This window comes from Humulus lupulus, chromosome 9 (assembly GCF_963169125.1).
Source record: "Humulus lupulus chromosome 9, drHumLupu1.1, whole genome shotgun sequence".
Classification (NCBI taxonomy): domain Eukaryota; kingdom Viridiplantae; phylum Streptophyta; class Magnoliopsida; order Rosales; family Cannabaceae; genus Humulus; species Humulus lupulus.
Genome location: NC_084801.1, coordinates 163,693,899 through 163,719,340, shown reverse-complemented (window position 1 = coordinate 163,719,340; position 25,442 = coordinate 163,693,899). Strand labels below are relative to the sequence as shown.

The 25,442-nt window shown below is 38.0% G+C and overlaps 1 protein-coding gene and 1 non-coding gene across 2 annotated transcripts; one reads left to right on the top strand and one right to left on the bottom strand.

Annotated features, from left to right (window-relative positions):
• Positions 1-14,737: 14,737 nt before the first annotated feature.
• LOC133800259 (uncharacterized) lies at positions 14,738-15,154 on the bottom strand. The gene has a single exon (XM_062238213.1). The coding sequence runs from the start codon at positions 15,152-15,154 to the stop codon at positions 14,738-14,740; it is 417 nt and encodes a 138-aa protein (XP_062094197.1).
• Positions 15,155-16,239: 1,085 nt separating this feature from the next.
• Positions 16,240-16,346, top strand: LOC133802689 (small nucleolar RNA R71). The gene has a single exon (XR_009877434.1). It is a non-coding gene; the product is annotated as a small nucleolar RNA R71 (small nucleolar RNA).
• Positions 16,347-25,442: the final 9,096 nt, after the last annotated feature.

Below are 25,442 nucleotides of genomic sequence, written 5' to 3'. Positions count from 1 at the left end.
TATTAATGGAATCCCTTATTTTGGTTATGACTAGGTAAAAGCTAGGGCTCAGGAGGCGGATCGTGCTCAAGAGGCATCTCTCGTAATCGAAGCGTTTAGAAATTTAAGGTAAGAAAACTACACCCGGTTGTGGACTCATAATGGGACTAAGGGTTCCCTGTTTTGTATGCCTTATAGAGGATGGTATTCTGCCATGTAAATGGTAGAAAAATGACCTAAGAGTGCCAAAGTTTACATTAGCGCACAGGGCGCGGCTCGGCCACTGGTAGCTGAGGACAGCTTATTATGCACCGAGCTCGATTTAAGCGGGCTGGAGTCAGTGGGGTAAACAGAGGGTGTGACCTATGGGTGTCGACCCTATTTATTGTGTAATCTGGTTATTGTGGTTGATTGTTGAATATGATATGTTGAATGGCTAATTGTTAGCTTGTGAATTCATGTTTATGTCATTACGTATATATGTTTATTAGGGATTGCAAAATGTTTAAACATGCTTAAAGAGTTTATGATTATTATCAGTACTTGTGTTATGATAATACGCTTTCTTGCTGGGCCTTGGCTCACGTGTGCTTTGTGGTGCAGGTAAAGGCAAGGGCAAGCTTGACCAGCCCTGATTTGGAGAGCTCTGGGAGTAGAATGTATATGAACAGCTGTTCAGCCACCACGGTTGAAGGGAGACAAGGACAGGAGAACCATAAACATCTGTTTTGCCATTAGAATGGCTAGTGGTTGTCTGTACACTGGAAATTTTGTAAACAGACTTTTAAATGCTGTCTCTTTTGGGATCCCATGTTTAAAATGTTTAATTATATGAAAAGTTTCTTTTGAGACCGAAACCTTTTAACCCTAACGCATTAATGATTTTAGCAAACATGTTTTTAACTAAATGACTTGATTAACAAGTCCTGCACCTTTATAAATACACAGTGTAATGGTCTTGGCTATCCAGGGCGTTACAGGTTTGGTCATATTCAATCTGAATGTGCCAACACGTTGAAGAAAAACAAGAAAGTTGATCATGACTCCAGAAGTAGTGATGAAGACAATAGTTCAAATCTCGCTTTATCTTCTGCTGTTTCTGGACTAACCCAAACTGTGCAGGTTAATAAAAGGTTTGTGTGTATAAACAACACAGTTTAGGATGAGGATATCTCTGAATGTGAATCAATGAATCTAATCTAGATGAGGATTCTTTGAAAGAGTCTTACAATGACATGTATGATTTATGGTTGAAGGTATGTGCTAATAATCACTTAATGGCAAGTAACAACAAATCTTTGAAGAAAAAGAATGATGAACTCGAAAATATTGTGAAAAATCTCAAAGATGATGTTACCACCAAAGATTGTGAAATTAAGAGATTATCCATTGAAATTAATCACATGATTAAAGGAGTGAAAATGCTTAATCCAAATTCTATGATTTTGGATGAAATTATCCAAAAGGCTGGTAATTTAACTAGTTTAGGATCAGATGGATCTAAGTCTAAAAGCAAAACCACCTTTGTAAAATCTGGAAATTTTTTTACTATTTCAACCACTGACGGTTTGCAGGTACTTCTCTGGTAGTTGACGCTACAAATTTCCAATATGTTGCAACAACTATGAAACATTCGAAGAGGCAATCTGGTCATTTCATCCCAACTTGTTATTTCTGTGGTATAAAAGGTCACATTCGACCTAGATGTTTTACTATGATGATTTTTTTGAAAAACAGGTATTTCAGTCATTATAGCAAAACAAAACAGGTAATTGAAAAAAGATCCAGAAAGATTTGGGTAAAGAAAAATGAATTATAAATGTCTTGCTGCATTTACTTGTCATAAAACCTGTGCATCCAATGCTTGGTATTTTGATAGTGGATGTTCTAGACATATGACAGGTGATGCAAGTATTCTCACTAATTTTAAATCTTTGAAATGTGGTGTTGTGACTTTTGGTGATGGTATGGCAGGAAATATTGTTGGAAAAGGTACCCTGAATTTTGATGGGTTGCCAAAATTAAAAAACGTTTTGCTTGTTGAAGGACTAAAAGCTAACTTAATTACCATAAGTCAAATCCATGATCAAGGCTTCACAATAAACTTTTCTCGTAATGATTGCAATGTTGTTGATCAAAATAAAATAGTATGAGTGTGTTGAAAGAATATAGGTCTTTTGATAATTGCTACACTATTTCACAAACACACACATGTCATTCTGTCATAAGTAATACAACTGACTTATGCATGAAAATCTTGGTCACATTAATTTAAACAATTTGAAAAGAATCGCAAGTGCAGGATTGGTTCGTGGGTTGCCCAAATTGGGTAAAGAGTTGGCAGGTAAATGTGAACCATGCCACCTGGGAAAACAATAGAAAAATTCCCACAAAGGAGTTACAGATATTACTCAAAAGTTCTTGAACTTTTACACATGGATCTCATGGGTCCTATACAGGTGGAAAGTATTAATGACAAAAGGTATATTTCTGTGTGTGTGGATAATTTTTCCCATTTCACTTGGATTGACTTTCTAAGAGAAAAGTCAGATACGTTAGATGATTTTAAAACTCTGTGTATAAAACTAAGAGTTGAAAAAGATTGCAACATAGGAAAAATTGTGAGAATCAGGAGTGATCATGGTAAGGAATTTAAGAATACTGTTTATGATGATTTTTATAAATCTCTAGGAATTTCTCATGAGTTTTCTGCTCCTAAAACTCTTGAGAAAAATGGGGTCGTTGAAAGAAAAAATAGGACTCTTCAAGAAATGACGAGAGTTATGCTGAATAGCAAGAAACTCTCAAAACGATTGTGGGCTGAAGCAATCAATACTGTTTGCTACACAATTAATCTAGTACTTTTAGGACCAGGTACCACCAAGACTCCTTACGAAATCTAGTAAGGTAAAAAGCCAAATGTAAGTTATTTTCACATTTTTTGGTGTATTTTCTATATACTTAGAGATTGTGAAAATATTGGAAATTTTGACTCTAAAAGTGATGTAGGAGTATTTCTTGGATATGCCACAAACAATAGAGTCTATCGTGTGTTTAACATGAGAACTCAAACTGTAATGGAATCTTCAAATGTTGCTATTGATGACTTGAAAGATTTTTCTGATTATTCCAATGAAGAAGAGATTGACAGGTTAATTGATGAAAGGAATCATACATAATCACTTTATGTGACTACAAGTGATTCTGCGCACATACCTGCTGAAAAAGTTGTAACAGAAGTTGAATCTGTTCCAACAACCTCTATACAGATACTCGAAGAAGGTTGAGGAATTATCTCAGACTCAATACAAAGAGAACCTTATACTAGAGTAAAAAAGAATCACCCTACTAACCTCATTCTCGGTAACATTGAGGATAGTATGGTCACGAGGAGAAGGTATGTGAATCTTGTACAATTTGTGTGTTTTACTTCATCATTTGAGCCTAAAAATGTGAAAGAGGCTTTGTGTGATGAATCCTGGATTAAAGCAATGAAAGCATAGTTGGAACATTTTCTAGAAATGATGTTTGGACTCTTGTACCTAGGCCTAATCATACCAATTTTATTGGTACCAAATGGATTTTTAAAAATAAAACTGATGAATTTGGTACAATAATTATAAATAAGGCCAGGTTGGTGGCACAATGTTATACACAAGTATAATGGGTAGACTTTGATGAAACTTTTACCCCTATTGCTAGACTTGAGTCTATTAGACTATTGCTAGTTGTGGGTTGTATTGTTGGTTTTAAACTGTACCAAATGGATGTCAAATCAACATTTTTGAATGATATCTTGAATGAAGAGGCATTTGTTGAACAACCAAAGGGATTTGAAGATCCCAAATTTCCTGATCATGTTTTTCAACTCAAAAAGGCTCTTAATGGTTTGAAAACAAGCTCCTAGAGCCTGGTATGAAAGGTTACTCACTTTCTTGTTTTAAATGGGTATAAAAGAGGTGGAGTTGATAAAACAATTTTTATTAAAAACGTTGATTATGACATTGTTATTTCTCAAATTTATGTCGATGATATTGTTTTTGGTTCCATTTCTAACTCTCAAGTGCAGGAATATTTCAAACAAATGAAAGATGAGTTTGAGATAAGCATGGTAGGGGAGTTAAATTTCTTCCTAGGGTTGCAGGTTAAATAGTCAGAAGATGGAACATTCATCTCGCAAAGTAAGTATGCCAAAAATTTGGTCAAGAAATTTGGTATGGAGTATGCTAAACATGCCAAAACACCAATGAGAACCACGATCAAATTGACCAAAGATGAAAATGGTGTGAAAGTAGACCCAACTCTATACCGAAGCATGATTGGAAGTCTTCTGTATCTCATAGCTAGCAGACCAGACATTAGCTACTGTGTTGGAGTGTGTGCTCGATATCAAGGTAATCCTATGGAATCTCATGTGACAGTTGTAAAGAGAATTATTCGCTATGTGAATGGTACTCTTGAGTATGGAATTAGGTACTCAAAGGAAACAAACTCTAACCTTGTTTGTTTTAGTGATGCTGGGTAGGTAACGTGGATGACAGAAAAAGTATAAGTAGGGAGTGTTTCTACCTAGGAAACAATTTGGTTTCCTAGCATAGCAAGAAAAAAAATTCAATCTCCTTGTTAACTTCCAAGGCTGAGAATATAGCTGCAGGAAGTTGTTGTGCTAAATTGTTGCGGATGAAAATGATGACAAATTATGGGTTTGATCTTGACACCTTGACTATTTTTTGTGATAATACTAGTGCAATTAATATCTCAAAAAATCATGTCCAACACTCTCATACTAAACACATTGACATTCGTCATCATTTTATCAGGGAACTTTTTGAAAATAAAACTTTGGTCTTAGAATATATTGAGACTGACAAACAAATTGTAGATATTTTCACAAAAGCCTTTGATACGGTCAGTTTGATTCCCTCAGGAAATCCTTGGGGTGTGTATAAATTAAATATTATTTGTTTTTGTGCTAAAAAGTATTGCTCGAAGTCTTCCTCGTCTCGTCCAAAGAAAAAGTTTCAAACATTTTGTCAAAGCTCAGTTTTACCACTAGTTAGATTTTAATAGTTAATATACATCATGCATATTTTTCTGAAAAATAAAGATCAAAAGATATAGAAGGTTGGCTTCAGTGTAGTGTGAAAGTGTCTAATTTGTTACTATTTGATAAAAATGCTAAAATTTCCACAAAGGGCAATGACCCTGAAAAAGGCTAAAAATTGCCAAACAGGGCAATGGTCCATTGCTTTGACAATCACACACTTATGCTTGAAATTAACTAAAAGTGAAAAATTGTAAGACTCATACACACTCATTGATTTGGTTAAAATATTCTTTGTGATAGGACTAATTATTTTGTGATATTATATATATTTTTTTTAAAAAGCATGATCTATATTAAATATATTTTATAACCTTATAGTAAAATTTTACTTTGATTAATTGTTTTCTACTTTTTCCAAGGATAGGACATGAAAACATTGGACACAATATTTAGGGGATATTTTGTTTTGACACTTATATATATATTAAATAAAAAAAAGAAAAAGAAGGGAATCCAATCCGTGTGTATCAAGAGAAACAAAAAAGAGGGCAAGTTGTTGCATTTTTGTTTTGTCATTTAAATATTTTTTTATGACCAAAAGTTTCCTTTTTTTGGCTTGCTTCCCAATTTAAAAAAAAATGTTTGACTTTTGTTATGTTAATGTTGACATTTATTTTTGGATATTTTCGTGCACTTTAATAGTGTATATTCACATATATTCTCAGAAAGGGAATATGATCAAATCCCTAATTGTCTCATTATTTATATACGGTCAACTAGGTTCCCATTATCTCTCACCGCCTCACTTCCATTCACACCGACATCTCCTTCCCTCTCTTTGTCTCTTCGTTTTTTTCTTTCTTTCTTCTCTTTGTGTTTGTTTCCTTGTTTTGCAGCCATGGTGAAAACCCGAGGAAGTGGGTCACGATCCCTCAAAGACCCAAAGGCTCTTCCTTTTTCTCCATCCCCTCACTCATGAAGACCAAGGCTCACAAGAAGACCTTGTCTCTCCCTAGCCTCGCTGAAGCAACCACCACCAACACAAGCAAAGTCGTGGTATTTCTGGACCTCGAGGCACCCAAGGCTCCGATCGGATCTCCTTCCTTGGCGGATCCGCTTGCCACTACCCTTGGGCCTTCCAAAGATGCCCCTGCATTACCCTTTGCCAACGATTCAGTACATGAAGGTGCCTTGGCCAAGACCCATTCAAACTCATCCATCTCTCCTAATGTCCTAACACCTGTTGCGTAAATTTAAGCTAAGTGCAAGTGTACACTATCAACAACAAGTAATATAGTAACAAGTACCAGATATCGTATCCACAATGACTATTTTCTTAAATTTTAATTGTGAAACTAAGTTCTAACAAAATGATTTAAAAGCACTAAAATTAATTAAAAAGATTGTGGTCTAAAGACTAAGCAATTAAATACTAAATAAATGCAGAAAAATAAAATAAACAACTCAGGAAAATTGATTCAAGGAGTAACAAATGGTATGATGGCAACCAGAATAATTATCCCCCTAATATGCAACTCTGACACTGATGCTGCAGCAATTGGAAGTCTATGAGCCTAGAATTTTAGTTAATTATCATAGGCTTTCGTCAAAGCACTATGATTCTATTCTTTTAATTAAATCACATATGTCTATGCTAATTCAAATTCAAAGATTTAATTTAAGCATCAATTCCATAAGACTATGCATGGTAATGATATGTGTCTATATCACTACAATCTTGAATTCAAAGAGTTCAACCATGCACCATTCAAATTATGTGTCCATTAATTTCAACCTTTTCAGAATTAGAAATTAACCCAATTACCTACTAATGGTGATCAATTAATAGCAAGCATTAAACATGATAAATATTTGAATGAATAAACATCAAGTTGCATAAACATCAATATAAAAGTGTCAATACAATCACATATTAGGGTTCTAATTATCCTAGCTATTTAGAGTTTAGCTCATAATCATAATCTCAAAAATACCCAAATAAATGCAATCCATAATCTGAAAATTTAGATAATAAACTGAAAGAAAATAGAAATAAAGGTAAGAAATTCAAGCCCAAGTGATGTCTCAAGTGGTTTGTCTTCTTGTTTTTCCTTATTTTTTCCTTCCTCTCTCCTCTTTTCTTCACATTAATGGCTGCCAAAACTGAATTGGGTCTCCTCCAAATGCACCAGGCGGCTGGGTCTTTTTCTTTCTCTGCTAGCCATGTGTCTTCAAGAAAGAAAGAAGACCCCTCTTCCTTTAGGTCACCTCTTCCCTTAGGTCACGTGGGCCTCTCTTTGTTTTATCTTTTTAATTTCTTTTTTTGTCTTCTTTACCACAAATGGATCAAGTACAATAAAAGCCCAAATATTCTTTTATCAATTACTTTCAGCCCAATTAAGATAATTACAACAAAATGAGTTAAAGACCATAAATTTAAAATGTCACACGTGGACGCTCAAAATAGAGCATCTGCCAGGATGCGATGCTGCAGTAATGCCACAACATTCCTCAAATTCTGATTCAACTTCACACTTCAATTCTTTCTCAAATTGCTCCAAACTCAAAGACCACCTATCAAGATAATGAACCAACATTTTTTTTAGAGATTTTCCCAGCATTACTATACTATTTAATATTATCATACTTTAATTAATATTTAATGAAAACATAATAAAACTACTACAAAACATCACAAATCACTCTTCCTTGATAAAAAAATATAAGTTTAAAAGCATAAAAATAACTCTAATTCCTAGAGTTATCACACCCCCAAACTTATCTCATTGCTCGTCCCGAGTGATGACACGAACAAAACACAAAAGACACAAAATCCACAAAAGACACAAACTAAATAAAACAACTCAACACAACAATGACACAAAATCAAAACATACAATTTGGAATCAATCTACAAAGGATATGCAAAAGTGGGGATAATGCTCTCAAATCAATTATGCAAATGATAACTCAAATGTGCTCACAAACCAAATTCCTCAAGTATTAAAATGCTAACAAAACTAAGATTTGAATGTTATTCTGGTGAGTGGGTGAATAGTCATTTCCAATCAATCCCAAATCCCTAAATCAAGTTAAGCAACAATCCTAAGGTTCAATTCATGCTTTCATATGTTGGACTCGGTAACCCCTCTTCACTAATGTAGTTAGCTTAGCAATCTAGATCAATAGGTCTTTATTTTTTGTTGTAATGTAGGCTAGGCTAAAGGTATGGATGAAATGGACATTTGTAAGCTAAAACCTCAACCTAGTTTTCCTTGGACCTCATAAACATATTGCCCTTTTCCCACTTCTTTGAATACAAAACATATGCTCAATTATTACAAATACAAACTATATAAAAACAACTTATTTATTTACAACACACATTTTCTTTTTTGTTTTCTTCTTTTTGAATAAGTAATGAAAATAAAATAATAGTGACATAATCTTAACTAAATTAAATTTGAGCATATGCATGTATATGAATAACAATGATAATCAAGAAATTGATACCCCAATTTTCACTCACCCAAACTTACACAAGGTTGTGTCTAAGACAACTAAGCCTAATGTTTGGTAGAGAAGAAAAGAGAGATATTCACAAAGGAATGGGCTATTTAATTTCATGTGTAATAAAAAATAGGCCATTAAGCTCAAGATGGGTTAGCTAGGGAAAATATTCAACAAGGTAGGCTTGAAATGCTCAAACGGTCCAACAAAAATGCCTAAATCCTTTCTAAATTGCTAAGCCTCCTAGGATTTCGCCTCAAGGGAATTATCAAACTAATTCTAAAAACTTGAACCTTCATGCAAACTTAACTTTTCCTAAGACTTCAGAATTTTCAAGGCTGAACTATGTGCATTGATTTGGATTCACACTTTCACTAAAGTTCGGTTAGCATAAAAAACTTTAAGTACTAAATGCTCATTCACACACAAAAGCTATCACTTTTTATCAATATCTTTGAAATTTTATCATCAAGCCCTCCCCCCAAACTTAAGCAAAACCATTACAAAAATTGATTCCAAAACAACCTAGACTCTACATAAAACAAGACAAGAAATTTCAAGAAAGTAAAACGACACAATTAGCAAATAAGAAAAACACCCCCCAAACTTAAGAGAGAGCAATGTCCTCATTGCTACTGAACACAACAAAACAAAGAACAACAACAACAATAAATTTCAGCAACAAGAAACAGTTCAAATAAAACGAAATAAAGCAAAAGACAAAGAAAACTTCCTCCTTTCACTGATCGCCACCATCGACGTCTTCATCACTAGTCTCCTCCGTGTCTGCGGTGCTACCTCCTTGCCATGGTGCTAGGATGTTGTTCGGAAATTGAGGCAAGAATGTCCATCATCTGGCGGTGGTGAGGGTCAACGACAGGAGCAGCGCTGGAGGAGGCATTAGTAGGCATAGGAGGGGCCTCATTTTCAACTGGTGGCGCAACCGGTGGTTCATGGTCTACATCCGGAGCAAAAGAAGAACTTGTCCCATGCTTCTGGGAATCAGACGTTCAAAACACTCGGGAGATGTCATAACTGGTGATATGTCCGGGGATATACTTCTCAGTGCACGGCTCAGCCATTGGGACACCCGCCTGACGACATAGTTGTGTGATCAAAGCGGGAAAGAAGGTATGCCCTGCCTTCTTACCGACACACTTACGTATTGCTTGGGCAATGATTCTACCCACATTTATGGTATGCCCTCCAATGATGGCAAACAATAGGAACATTCGCTCCATATTGACAGTGGAAGTATGCATGGTGGGCATAAAACTGTTGCGGACAAAGTAGAACCACACTTTAGCTTCAGGTGATAAGAATTCTCACCGAAAAGTGAGGCAACCTTGGGTGGAAGAGGATGTCCACTGAGTGCCAGGAACCGTCAGATCATCTAATACTTGTTGGCATAACTCCAGACCACAATTTTGAAACATGGCTACATAGTCATCATCCTCAATATTTGGTAAGCCATACAGAGCATTGGTGGCAGCGGATGTTAGTGGGACTTCGGTTTCGCGCACTAGGACACTTGGTGACTGGGTGGGCCAAAGGTTGGCATAGAATTCCTGCACAATAGTATCATTAGGCATAAGGAGAGGGCCACAAAAGAGCTGCCAATGGAGTGCTTCAATAGGAGTGCGAACATATAGGGGCATTTCTGCTTCATCAACGCTATTCAAATTAAATCCCTTGTCTGCTAGAAAGATTTGGTTGTGAAATGTTCTCTCATAGCGATCAACGACCTCAGTACTGCTGAACTTAACATAAGAACTAAGCTTCCTAGCGACTTGCTTCTGTCCCCGAGGCAAGTCATTTCCGTGAGCACAGTGACCAATCGAGAACAATAGTCATTCAAATCTCAGTAACAACAAGTCCCAGCCACAATGAAGTTCAATGCTCAAAGTGAGGAAACAAAAGGAATGGGATACCTTGAAGGATCGGGAAAAACTTGTGAAGCACTCTTGGTCTTGTAAAAATTGTCTTGAAATCCCAATGAAGAGTAAACCAATGAGCTGACAAATGTGTTTCTTGAATGGGAAAGTGAGAGCCGAGAGAGTGCTAGAGCTTCGAACAGGTTGTGGGTGTAGTCTTGGGTAACTGGGACGGGCTGTGTGTTGGCTGGGTCATGGTTAGGTGGGGCCGTGGGCTCGGCTATTTGGGTTCATAGGTCGGACTGGGTGACAAGGGTGATGGGGCTTCGTGAGATGGAGGAGGCGGAGTTGGGGGTTTCGGTGGTGCAAGTGGGTGAATGGTGGAGTTGGTTCTTCGGGGTGGTGGCTGGGGGCCTCGGGATAGGGTGGTCGGTGCTAGGTGGGGTCATGGGTTTGGGAGGCAGAGATGTGGCTAGTAGGCGCGGGGTTCAGGTGGGTCGCGGTCGTGGGTTGCGCGTTGGGGTTGTGGCTTCGTGGTTTTTGGTGACTATTTGGGTTCTTGGGTTTGGCTGTTTAGGTTCGTGTGAGGCGGAGCTAGGTCGGAGGCAGGGTGGGTGGAGGAGGCGGAGCTGGGTTCATGGTGGAAGGGATGGGTTTCGGACAGAGCTGGAAGTGTTGGAGGGGTGAACTTAGGGATAGGTAAAAAAAATAATTTTTTTATTGGGGGGTAATTTCTGAAATTTGCCCAGACCTTCTCAAAAAGTCTCAAAGCTTCGCCTATCTCCAATGCTGCAGCATCACTAAAAAAACTTAACAACATTGTTGCAGCATCACCTCCAGACTTTCCAAAATTCAAATGATCCGCAAACCAGCCATAAATATCACCGAGTCCCGACCTGAAACATGTCCAAATACACTGCAATTGACCCATAAAACTACCTGAATCCTCACAGCCACCCCATACTTGAATTTATTCAAATCCACAACATAGACAGTGAAGGCAAGAGGTGAAAAACAAGAACAAAAGAAATAGAACGCTATATATTGTATATAAGTATATGTATAATTAGCTGCTCTCCAAATGTAACTTTAAGCACAGCAGCTCAAGAACATGATTTCTGAAGGATCAACTAAGGTGAGTGAAGTCTTGCTGCGCTCAACGTCACCACCCCAATAGTGTTTCAACCTCTGCCCATTGACTTTGAATTCACCTCCTTCATTTCCTCTCAATTTCACAACCCCATGAGGGTACACCTTGGTAATAATGAATGGCCCAGACCACCTAGACTTGAGCTTCCCAAGAAACAACTTGAGTCTAGGATTGAACAATAAAACTTGCTCCCCTTCCTCAAATGAACGAGGTTGGATATGCTTGTCATGCCACCTCTTGGTCTTTTCCTTATAATGCTTCGCATTCTCATATGAAAACAACTGCATTTCTTCCAACTCATCAAGTTGTAATATTATTTTCTCTCCCGCAAGTTGCAAGTGTAGATTGAGTTGTTGGAGTGCCCAATAAGCTCTATGTTCAAGTTCTACTGGCAAGTGACATGCTTTTCCAAACACTAGGCGATAAGGAGACATCCCCAATGGAGTTTTAAATGTCGTTCGATAAGCCCATAAAGCATCATCCAACCTCTTAGACCAATCCTTACAATTCGAATTCACCACCTTTTCAAGCACACCCTTTATTTCTCTGTTAGACAATTCCGCTTGGCCATTGGTTTGAGGATGGTATGTCGTAGCCACCTTATGCTTCATACTATACTTAGCCAATAAACTAGCCAACACCTTGTTCACAAAATGGGTTCCCTCATCACTTATGATAGCCCTTGGGGGTGCCAAATCTAATGAAAATATGCTTATGTAAAAACCTCATGACCACCTTGGAATCATTAGTCGGATAGGCAGCTGCTTCAACCCACTTGGAGACATAATCAACAGCCACCAAAATATACAAGTTTCCATATGAGGGTGGGAAAGGGTCCATTAAATCAATGCCCCACACGTCCAACAACTCAACCTCAAGAATACTAGTAAGAGGCATCTCATTTCTCCTTGAGATGTTTCCTACCCTTTGACAACGATCGCATCTTACCACATAAGCATAAGAGTCTTTAAACAAAGAAGGCCAAAAGAAACCTGATTGGAGAACCTTGGCAGCAGTGTGTGCTCCCCCAAAATTACCACCGCATGGAGCTGAATGACAATGGAAGAGAATACCCTCAATTTCATGTTCTGCCACACATCTTCAAATCATCTAATCTGCACATTGCTTATATAGAAAGGGCTCCGCCCAAAAATAAGACTTCACATCATGCAGGAATTTCTTCCTTTGTTGGCTAGTCATCTTTGGTGGCATCAACCCACTAGCCAAATAATTAGCAAAATTAGCAAACTAAGGGAGCTCATGAGAATGATTGACCCCAAACACTTGTTCATCGGGGAATGTTTCTTTGATGGGGACAAGAGAGTTGGAATCTTCTTCACGCTCCATTCTTGATAAATGGTCAGCCACTTGATTTTCTACCGCTTTTTGTCTTGAATCTCAACATCCAACTCTTGAAGAAAAATCACCCACCGAATCAATCTTGGCTATGCATCCTTCTTGGCAATCAAATACTTTATGGCTGAGTGATCAGTGTAGACAATCACTTTAGTTCCCACAAGATAGGAGCAAAACTTGTCAAAAGCAAAGACAATGGCTAGTAGCTCCTTCTCAGTTACAGTGTAATTCAATTGAGCTCCTGTCAAGGTGCGGCAGGCATAATAAATAGAGTGAAACACCTTGTTCCTTCACTGCCCCATCACAGCCCCAACGGCATAATCGCTAGCATCACACATCAATTCAAAGGGACTACTCCAATCTAATGCAACAATGATAGGGGATGAAATTAATCTTTCTTTCAACTCTTGAAAAGCCTTCAAACATGCTCCATCGAAATGGAAAGGTGTATCTTTCTCTAAAAGATTGCAAAGTGGTTTGGAGATCTTAGAGAAGTCTTTGATGAACCTTCTATAGAAACCGGCATGCCCAAGAAAGCTCCTAATGTTCTTCACTGAGTTAGGAGGTGGTAGCTTCTCAATAACTTCATTTTTTTCCTTATCAACTTCAATCCCTTGCTTAGATACCTTATGCCCCAAAAAAATACCTTCCTTAACCATAAAGTGACACTTTTTCCCAATTGAGGACTAGGTTTGTCTCTTCACATCTCTTCAACACCTTAGACAAGTTATTCAGACAATCATCATAAGAATCCCCGAAAATTGAAAAGTCATCCATGAACACCTCCAAAGTTTGCTCAACCATATTAGTAAAGATAGCCATCATACATCGCTGAAATGTAGCAGGAGCATTGCATAAACTGAAGGGCATTCTTCTAAATGCGAAGGTGAAATAGGGGCAAGTGAATGCAGTTTTGTGTTGATCTTCTGGGGCCACTGCTATCTGATTGTAAACAGAGTAACCATCAAGGAAGCAATAGTACTCTCTCCCAACAAGTCTGTCTAGCATCTGATCAATGAAAGGAAGAGGGAAATGATCCTTCCTAGTGGCCTTGTTTAGCTTCCTATAGTCCATGCAAATCCTCCATCCAGTCACAATTCTAGTAGGAATCAACTCATTATCTTCATTCTTCACCACTGTGATCCCACCCTTCTTAAGTACACACTATACAAGACTCACCCATGAATTGTCAGAGATAGGATAAATAATGCCAGCACCCAACCACTTGATGATTTCTTTCTTCAATACTTCCTTCATGATAGGATTTAGTCTTCTTTGCCCCTCAACAGAACCTTTTTCACTGTCTTCAAGCAAGATCTTATGCATACACAAAGAATGACTAATACCTCGAATATCTGCAATAGTCCACCCAATGGCCTTTTTGAACTTTTCTTCTTGATCCTGGCTCAACTCCACTAAAATAATGACAGGTAAAGTGGATGATGGACCCAAGTAGGCATATCGCAAATGTGATGGCAAGACTTTCAACTCCAACTCAGGTGGCTCTTCAATGGATGGTTTAGGAGCTTTGAACTCCCTAGACGACAACTGCAATGAATCAAATCGGTTTCTTGTTCTTAACCCTTGAGAATTAGCCTCCAACCAAGCTAAGTACTCCTCCTCATGGATCACCAACATTACTAGTCTCAAACTCCCTTGATGCCAAAGAATCTACCACTGAAACCACTGAGCATTCCTCAACCTCATCACGAAATCTCATAGCTTTAAAAACATTAAAAGTCACCTTTTCATCTTGGACCCTCATAGTCAGCTCCCCCTTCTGCACATCTATTAAAGTTCTTCCTGTCGCAAGAAATGGCCTCAGAAGATAATGGGCACCTTTCTATCTGCCTCATGGTCTAGCACAATAAAATCAGCAGGGAATATGAATTTGTCTACCCTCACCAATACATCTTCAATCTTCCCATCCAGATGAGCAAGAGATCTTTCTGCTAGTTGAAGAGTAACTGTAGTAGGCCTAACTTCTCCAATCCCCAATTGCTTGAAAATAGACATTGGCATCAAGTTAATGCTTGCACCCAAATCGCATAAAGCCATCCCACAATAAGTATCTCCAATAGTACAGGGAATAGTGAAACTCCCAGGATCCTTCAAATTTGGTGGCAACTTGTCTTGCAGAAATGAACTACACTCTCTAGTTAGAGCCACGTTTTCAAACTCTCCTAACCTTCTCTTCCTTGTAAGAACATCTTTCATGAATTTCACATAGTTAGGCATTTTCTCAAGTGCCTCTACAAGTGGGATGTTGATATGCAACTGCTTCAACATATCTAGAAATTTCTTGAATTGCGAATCTAACTTTTGCTTCTGAAAATGTTGGGGAAATGGAGGTGGCTGCTTTGAAATTGATCTGTCTAGGTGCTGATGGTGCGACATTCTGGCTAGAGGCAGATTTTTTGACACTAGGAATTTCAGCATCTTTTTGAATTTCCTCATTTATTTGGATTGAAGAGGGCTCACCCTCGTGCCCATAATTTTTTTTGGAATTCTCCAACTCCTTCCCACTTCTCAAAGTGACGACTTTACAATGTTCTTTGCTCCCATTTCTTGGATTCTCGGTGTCACTTGATAACGTACCATGGGGTCTATTTCTAAGCTCATTTGCTAGTTGCCCAACTTGATTTTCTAAGTTTCTCAATGAAGCCGCTTGGCTTTGAATCATGGCTTCATTCTTCACTATATATTCCTTCAACATGTTCTCAAGAGAGCTAGATTGCATTGCTTGTTGTTGTGTCCTTTGTTGTGGTGCTTGTGGGGGATAACCCAGTGAGAAATTTGGTCTTGGAGGCATAGAAGGATTGCTAGGGCCAGTCCCTTGATTACTCCATGAGAATTTGGGATGTTGCATCCATGATGGGTTGTAGGAATTAGAATAAGGGCCATTCCTATTTTGATTCCCCATGTAACACACAACTGCTAGATTGGAAGGACAGTTGTCAAAAGTATGACCCTCATCACAATACACACAAGAAATGTTCTCCATGTGCCCCATTTGTGTCCCCATAGGCTTCCCCATTGAATGATTCATTCCCATGTTCATTGTCTTGAGCATATTCGAAATAGAGGAAACTTGGGCTGCCAAAGAAGTGATGGCATCTACCTCATGAGTACCAGCCACCTTTCTACCTATAGCTGATCTAGTAGTGGGCCACTGATAATTATTGTTGGATATCCTCTTAAGGATTTGATATGCCTCATTACAGGACTTAGCAAGAAGAGCCCCATTCACTGAAGCATCAACCACCATTCTAGTATGAGCATTGAGACCGTTATAAAAGGTCTCCATCTGGATGCAATGTGGAATGCCATGGTGAGGGCATTTGCGCAACAACTCTTTAAACCGCTCCCATGCCTCATATAAAGATTCTTCATCAAGTTTCTGAAATGAAGTAGTCTCATTGCGGAGCTTGGCATTCTTAGTGGGAGGGAAATACTTCATCAAAAACCGCTCAGCCAACTCTTGCCAAGTAGTCACAGAATCAGATGGCAAAGAGTTCAACCAAGCTCTAGCTCTGTCTCTCAAGGAGTATGGGAACAACTTCACTCTCAAATCATATTCTGTAACTCCCGGAAGCTTGAATGAATCACTCACTTCAATGAACAATCGAAGATTAAGGTGAGGATCCTCTGTTGGCATCCCACTAAACTGGCCCATAGTTTGAAGCATCTGGAACATAATGGGCTTCAACTCAAACTGTGTAGCCTGGATTTCTGGTCTAACGATGCCTGAATTGAGCTCATTGAAGACGAGAAGAGCATACTGCCTGATAGCATGATCTCTATCATCAGCCGCAATCACTACATTTTGCCCATTATTGGCCGCTACTCCCCCTTGAGCTACGCGTTCTTGAGCAGCTCCTGCTAGATTTGTCGCCCCTTGAGCAGCTCCCTGTTGAGCTCCTTGCTCAGCATCCATCATCATTACTCCCCTTTTTTATTATTGTATCTTTTGCATTCTTCTAAATGTACGCTCGATTTCTGGATCAATGGGAAGTAGTTCAGAGTCTTGATTCTCGTTCATACAATGTGTAAACCTGAAATTGCATGAGAATCACCCAAGTTAGCACAAAAAAAATAAAACCAAATTGCGATATAGTTAATTTCACAATAAATGACTTTAAACAGTCCCCGGAAATGGCGCCAAAAACTTGTTGCGTAAATTTAAGATAAGTGCAAGTGTACACTATCAACAACAAGTATCAGATATCGTATCCACAAGGATTGTTTTCTTAAATTTTAATTGTTAAACTAAGTTCTAACAAAATGATTTAAAAGCACTAAAATTAATTAAAAAGATTGTGGTCTAAAGACTAAGCAATTAAATACTAAATAAATGCAACAAATTAAAAAAAACAACTTAGGAAAATTGATTCAAGGAGTAACAAATGGTATGATGGCAACTAGAATAATTATCCCCCTAATATGCAACTCTGACACTGATGCTGGACTGATGTTGCAGCAATTGGAAGTCTATTAGCCCAGAATTTTAGTTAATTTTCATAGGCTTTCGTCAAAGCACTATGATTCTAATCTTTTAATTAAATCACATATGTCTGTGCTAATTCAAATTCAAAGATTTAATTTAAGCATCAATTCCATAAGACTATGCATGGTAATAATATATGTCTATATCACTACAATATTCAATTCAAAGTGTTGAAGCATGCCCCATTCAAATTGTGTGTCCATTAATTTCAACCTTTTCAGAATTAGAAATTAACCCAATTACCTAGTAAAGGTGATCAATCAATAGCAAGTGTTTACCGAGATTTTCAGAAACTAGAGTTATGAAAGATAAGAGGGCTTAAGGAGAAAGGATTTAGGAGTTGCAAGCAAGGTTTTTACGTGGTTGGGGCTTTAATGAGCCTTAGTCCATAAGTCAGTTTTATTAGAGCTTAGAGAGCTTTTGACAATGGTGTTATCTACAAGTTTTAGCAGAGTAATTGCTTACAAGAGAAAGTCTGGATCCCCTCCTCAATGCACCACTATTCATATTTATAGGCAAGTGAGTGCACTAGCTTGGGCCAGGCTAATCTGGGCCCAATAAGGGTGTAAATATTATTTGATCTCTGATGGAGGTTTAATACAAAGGATTGAAATATAGAACATATATCAACCAAGGCCCATTGGGCCAGCCCAAACATGATCATATTATAAGACTCGCGACAAACAAGTGCTTCAGTCTGGGTGTTATGGGCTACGAGGAAGATTCCGGGGACAAGATCTGTCAGTGTAGTGGCGGCGCAGTTCTGAACCAACGGCGTACATTCCAGAGGTAGCCTCCTCTGCAGGTTACTTATGGGGACACAGCTCCATGCTTCTTGGGATGATGTCAGTATCGAGGATGCTTTAGCACGCCAAACTCGTCCAACCGATCCAAGTCCATTTACCAACATTCGTCTTCATTTACCAGGGTCCCGGTTTGTTTACCAGGACTCGGGTTCATCCACAGCGATCTCGGCCCAATCTCGGACTTGGGAGCCGCAACCTCTTTACTGCATCTTGGGAGACATCCCGGCATGCGGTCCCGGGTTTATGCAACATGCCCCAGTGATGGTCCTGGCTTATTCTCCCGGATGCCCTTCTGGGCCTTACCAAGACTTGGACTGCCAATAGTCGTTTTCTCTTCGTCTACTGGGCCCGATCTGGGCCTTAACCCCTGGAAGGTGGCCCATAAACTTGGAGCGTGGATCCGTACATTTGGGAAGAAACGGGGATAATAATTACCCCCTAAGCCTTCATATGTGCTTGCGCGGTGGAGGCTTGATGCCCTCCTGGACCAGCTCAGTACATCCCGGTTCATTTCCAGGGTGATGGGTCCGCTGATGGGGGCCATTGCTTGCTGAACGATCATGGAGTGAACGCCTGTTTCAATGTCCCAGACCGAATCCCAAAAAGCTCGGTCCATTTACTAGAATCCGGGTTCGTTTACTTCAGGGTCGTCGGGGTGCCTTCCATTCGCTCTACTTCATCTTGGTGTGCGCACGTGTCCTCCTTTGACTGGCGCCTCAATGGCACTCGAATTTTAAGGGTTAGAAAACATTCTAATGGTTGTCGTGTTGGCAGTCATGCGTCAGCGCGACTTCTGAAGCGTCCCATCCGCACGGACGACCCTTTTATTACCTCTGCGTTAAAGGGGACCATTGGATGGGATGACCTTCGAGATGCTCTTCCCCTGGGCCGTTGGATCAGGGATGCGCGGATTGCACCTTTCGGTAACCGTGATCCAGTACTTGAGTAGGCCATTTAATGTCCCTGCACGATCCATGACCGTCCGATGGGTGGGATCACGCCGAACCGTTAGATCAAAAACAGCCTCTTGGTCCTTATAAATAACCTTAGGTTCTCATTTAAAATCTTTACACTCTCAACACGAAATCGCACAAGGGGCCTTTTATGTCTGAGCTCGTCGATGACATTCACCATTAGCTACTCTGCCTTCGTCGTCACCTATTTCCAACGTGCCTGATCTCCGCACCTTTGCCTGAACGGACAACCTCGGCTTGTCCAATAGACGAACTGTTGTGTCGGCTCCGCCTATTCAAAATGGTGATTCTGCCGTCACTGTCGCCGAACATACGCCATTTCTCACGACCAGTCCTTTCTAGTAAGTTCTCTTAACTTTTGCTTTTATTTTCTTGCGTTTATCATATCGTCCTACTGTTTTTATAGCCATAAGGTTGCTAGAGCCACCGCCTCTGTTTAGGGTGGCTCTGGGTGCGTTAGAGTAGGCAAGGAAAAAAATGTCTGGGCTATCCCGGATCTTCTCAGGTTCGGGCTGTCCCGGGACAAACGGCAATAGACTGGCTTAGGAAAACTTTAGCTAGAAACCTTCCTGTTTGTTCCTGATCAGGATCTTGCATCCTTGGTGATCCCGGATCCGATCCGGAGGGGACTCTTCCAAGCAGTTCGTAGGAGAGCCCCCGTACCTTAACCGACCTTTTTGGGTTTTGGTGTTGACTGCTTGGTTTGTTTTGCTTCCTTTTGTTCTCAGATCATTAGTTATGACTTTTGGTGTCACCATCCATTCAGAGGAACACGATCAAATGGCCCATTTCATGCTGTTAGGACATAAGGCTCCCGGTGGCCACAGATGGGAGATGGACGGGGTGAAGAATTTATTTCGGAACTATCGAATGTTGTACGCCCTGGAGAAGCATTTGGGCGTGGAGTCGACTCCACGCTTCTTGGGATGATGTCAATATCGGGGATACTTTAGCACACCAAACTCGGCCAACTGATCCAGGTCCGTTTACCAACATCCCTCTTCGTTTACCAGGGTCCCGGTTTGTTTACCAGGACCCGGGGTCATCCACAGCGATCCTGGCCCAATCTCGGACTTGGGAGCCACGACCTTTTTACTGTATCTTGAGAGACATCCCAGCAAGCGGTCCTGGGTTTATGCAACATGCCTCGGCGATGGTCCTGGCTTATTCTATCGGATGCCCTTATGGGCCTTACCGAGACTTGGACTGCCAATAGTCGTTTTCTCTTCGTCTACTGGGCCCGATCTGGGCCTTAACCCCCTGGAAGGCGGCCCATAAACATGGAGTGTGGATTTGTACATTTGGGAAGAAACGGGGATAACAGCAAGTATTAAACATGTTAAATATTTGGATGAATAAACATCAAGTTGCATAAACATCAATATAAAAGTGTCAATACAATCACATAATAGGGTTCTAATTATCCTAGCTATTTAGAGTTTAGCTCATACTCATAATCTCAAAAATACCCAAATAAATGCAATCCATAATCTGAAAATTTAGATAATAAACTGAAAGAAAATAGAAATAAAGGTAAGAAATTCAAGCCCAAGTGATGTCTCAAGTGGTTTGTCTTCTTGCTTTTCCTTCTTCTTTTGTCCTTCCTCTCTCCTCTTTTCTTCACATTAATGGCTACCAAAACTAAATTGGGCCTCCTCCAAATGCACCAGGCGGCTGAGTCTTTTTCTTTCTCTGCCAGCCGTGTGTCTTCAAGAAAGAAAGAAGACTCTTCTTCCTTTAGGTCACCTCTTCCCTTAGGTCACGTGGGCCTCTCTTTGTTTTATCTTTTTAATTTCTTTTTTTGTCTTCTTTACCACAAATGGACCAGGTATAATAAAAGCCCAAATATTCTTTTATCAATTACTTTCAGCACAATTAAGATAATTACAACAAAATGAGTTAAATACCATAAATTTAAAACTTCACACGTGGACCCTCAAAATAGAGCATCTGCCAGGATGCGATGCTGCAGCAATGCTACAACATTCCTCAAATTCTGATTCCACTTCACACTTCAATTTTTTCTCTAATTGCTCCAAACTCAAAGATCACCTATCAAGATAATGAACCAACATTTTTTTAGAGATTTTCCCAGCATTACTATATTATTTAAATATTATTCTACTTTAATTAATATTTAATGAAAACACAATAAAACTACTACAAAACATCACAAATCACTCTTCCTTGATAAAAAAAAATATAAGTTTAAAAGCAATAAAGCAACTCTAATTCCTAGAGTTATCAACACCCAAGAAGAAAAACAAAGGGTGGTTTCAGGTTTCCTCCTCACGAAAAACCTCTTGGTCCAAAGGTTCTATTCCTACGGATTCCACTCCAAAAGCTTCATCTCCCATGGGTTCAACTCCTCTATCAAAGTTTTAGAAAAAGGCCAAGAAAATTCGTCCACCAGATTCTTCCTCTAAATCTGATCCATCTGAGGAGTTTGTTCCATCTAAAGAAGACCGTGTTGAAGATGAACCCACTGCTGAAGATGAGGTGGCCATAGACACAGAATCTAACCCATCTGAGGTCCCATCTGATTCTCCAAAATCCAAGGGCAAGAAAGCTGTGAAAATTCTCAAGCTTCAATCAAAGACACCTGTGGCTTCTAAAACCACCTCAGATTCTGATTTCAAACCAAACTCTTTGATTTTTTGCTTCAATGGTAATGAAGAAAATATGAAGCATTTTGTGAATTAGGATATTATTTGTGAAAAGATATTTAGGCTGTCTGTTCATCGTGTTTTTGGGGTTTTACTTACCATTGAAAATAGGGGTTGGCTAGGAACTCTTACTGATTCAGGTGGTTATGTCTCTCGGGTGGTTAAAGAATTTTATGTCAATCTCAATGATCAAATTTTTTATAAGAAATCTTTTATGTTTGGAAAAGTCTATGTCCGTGGTCATTGGTATGTGTATTATGAGATTGAGATTGCTAAACTTATGAATTTACCACTTCAAGGTGAATCAGATAAGTTGATTTTGATAAAGATCTTGTGTTATCTGAAATGGTGGGTCAAAGGATGCAATGGGAACTCAATACCACCCTTAAGATTTCTGATCTTACTCACTACTATGATGTCTTGCATAAGTTTGTCGTTAAAAATTGGCCGTCATCCACTCATTCCTCAACCATCACTCAAGAATCAGTATTCTTTTGTTCAAAGTTGGGGCTGATGTGCGCATCATTCTTGCTGCCTTGATTTTTGATCAAACTATGGCTCTTGCAACTGCCAAGAAGAAGGGACAACATCTTGTGTTTCTTTGTTTGATATACAAACTCCTTGAATCCCAAAGGCCTTTCAAGATGGAGTATGAATCCTTGACTAGTGCTTCTACTGATGCTAATTACAAAGTAAAGGATGACTCTACGTCTACCGCTGCCAAAAAGACGAAAGGTATATCCTTGCAATATGAAATTCTAGATTCTGTGTTGGCTGACATTGCAGCTGTGAAGACCAATATCCATCGTCTAAATGCCATGGAAGGGTTGCAGCGGTTCACTCTGGAACAACTTGTTGGTCGCATCTCAGCCACCACCATGAAAGTTTCAAGTTTATTTTTCTTTTGTCTTGAATAAAAAGCAACAAACTTTGTATATTGTTACTTTTCTTTATGTCTTTTGGCCCTTTTGATAGACAAAGAGGGGGAAAGGTAGTTTGCAGTTTAGTTTTTATTTTGTTTTTAGTTATGATTTGGATATTTTGCTATGTTTGGTTGTTGGATACTTTGGCATTCCAACTATGTTTTTTTTAAAATGTTTATTTAAAGTTAGATGTTTGTAGGGGAGATTTTACAAATCTAACTATTTTCTTACAGGGATCTCTCAGCAAAATAAAAATATATGTGTTTTGTCTATAAAAACTCCAAAAAGGGGAGATTATTAGAACCATGTTTGGAAAATATTTTTCTAGACCATATATTTTATTTCTCATGATTTCTATGAATTAAAACTAGATTTTATGTGATGTAAAAATTGTGTGTGACTCATCATTAAGTTGTCAAAAGTTTTTATTCTTATCTATATCTTAAAAGGATTTCTAATATAGAAATTACAATCCTTGAAGATATGATCTTATCATGATAATTCCGTGCAGATTAAATCACATATTCTCAAGATATTATTTGATCTGAATGTAATTTATTTTTTCAAATGAATCTGGACTTAATTCTGCCCAGGTACAAAAATTGTCTAGTCAGATGCCCAACATGTTGAGACAGAATCAGACAGATTGGCAGATTGTTTCCTTATAAAGAAATTTGCAAATCATTTCTTTATTGTTCCAGATTATAAGAGATCATCTTCGGAATGTACAAACAACTATAAATAGATAGCTAGGGCTCTTGAATCATTGTATCTCTTGTCTTGTAAAAATTGATAATATTTTGTATTCTTTGAGAGCAATTTTCATTGTTTTTGTAAAGGCTAAGTTGTTTACCTTAGTCCTTATTATTGTATTGTGTGCACCTTGTTTCATGTATAACTCTTGTTCTTTATAACAGGTTTTGGTTCTTGTGAACGTGTTCCTAAGAATCTTCGGGAGAAGATTTCATCAAGACTCACTTCGGGAGGAAGAGAGCACTCGTTATTCTTTGAAGGGAGTTCGGGAGAATTAGCGTTTCAACAAAATCAGATTCGTAAATAAAGTACAACAAGATTGTGGCAATAGTTTTAAGAGGGAGTCTTACATTGTTTAAGTCATTGCTTTTGTACAATGTTGTTCTTTACTAATTGGTGACTTCTCTGGACGTGGCCCCATGGATGTAGGTTATTTGAAAGGATTTCTGAACCACATAAAGTATCATTTTTACATGCTTTCTATCTTTCTATTTTGACATGTTCTATAACTGTGGTAACAAAACGTGAATCTGTTTAAACAACTTATTTTATATTGCACATATTACAAGTTGTTTAAATCTAATCACTTAGTATAAAATACGAGATTTCAAACCTAAATGAAAAATACTAAAGATTTAAACTAATGAAAACATTAAGCACAATGAAGATAGGTTGATCTAATCAATAAATCCATAAAGCCTGCAATTAATTTAACACAAGCTATATTCTTCATCGTAATTAAAACCAATTTTGACATTAATCTTAATTATAATTTATCACAAAAACCTAGAGTTCTAAGCGATTAGGTGAATAGAAACTCTAAGATAATAATAAATTAAAGAAATTCTAAACCTAGGTTATTTTATTATTATTTTTGGTATCTTATTTATTATTGGCATTAAATGTTTGCTTTTTTATTTATTTTTTGAGTAACTGACAGTGAAAATACATAATTTTTTTCATTTTATAGCACTTAAATACCCAAGTATTTTTTTAACGGTAAAAATACATTTTGTCAACATTTCTTAAAACACGTAGGTACCTCGCTGTTATTTGCCAAGTAAGCACCTACGTGGCAATATGTGATTGGTCCACAGTAATAATTTTTAATTTTCATTTAAATATTGAAAAACTAAATAAAAATTATCTAAAATCATTTGAAATTCTTAAAAAAATATTTAAAATTCAGTTTGAAAATTAAAATTAAAATAATTATAAACTAATTAAAATTAAATTAATTGTGCTCTTGATTAAAAAAATCTTATCAAGATAATTTACAATGTTGAAATCAAGATTTAAGTAGTTTGTTGCATGTGTACCTGCTATTTTATTCGCGTGGGAAAACATACTCTTTGAACCTTGTTTTCAGCATCGTAAATTTTTAACATTTTTCTAAAAATTTGCAGGGGTCTTGCATGTTAGAGATAAATATATATTGCCTCAATGGAAAATAGCAAGACTCTTACAACTCTAAGCAAAATAATACAAAGACAAGATTATTGATTAAATAAGATTACAACTCAAAAACCAAAATACAAGTAAATGTAGAAATAAGATGAAGAAGAGAATTATAAGAACTACAACTCTAAATCAACAGATACAAATAAACATGTAAAGTAAAAATAGAAGAAGAGAAGATAAAATCAATAATAGAAATAAGAAATAACAAGAACAATAAGCAAAACTCTCTCACTCACACAACTAAAGTGAAGAGAATTAGAGATCACCAACTTGAACAAGGTTTACAACCTTTGCCCAAAAGCTTATTTTCCCTATCTCAAGCACTAAGCGATTCTTTCAATACCGGAAATAGCTCTCTTGAATAATCAAGCAATTTTGGTGTATTTTTAGTCAAGTGCTCTAGTGGATAGAAATAGTGTTGTCTTACAAGTGAGCA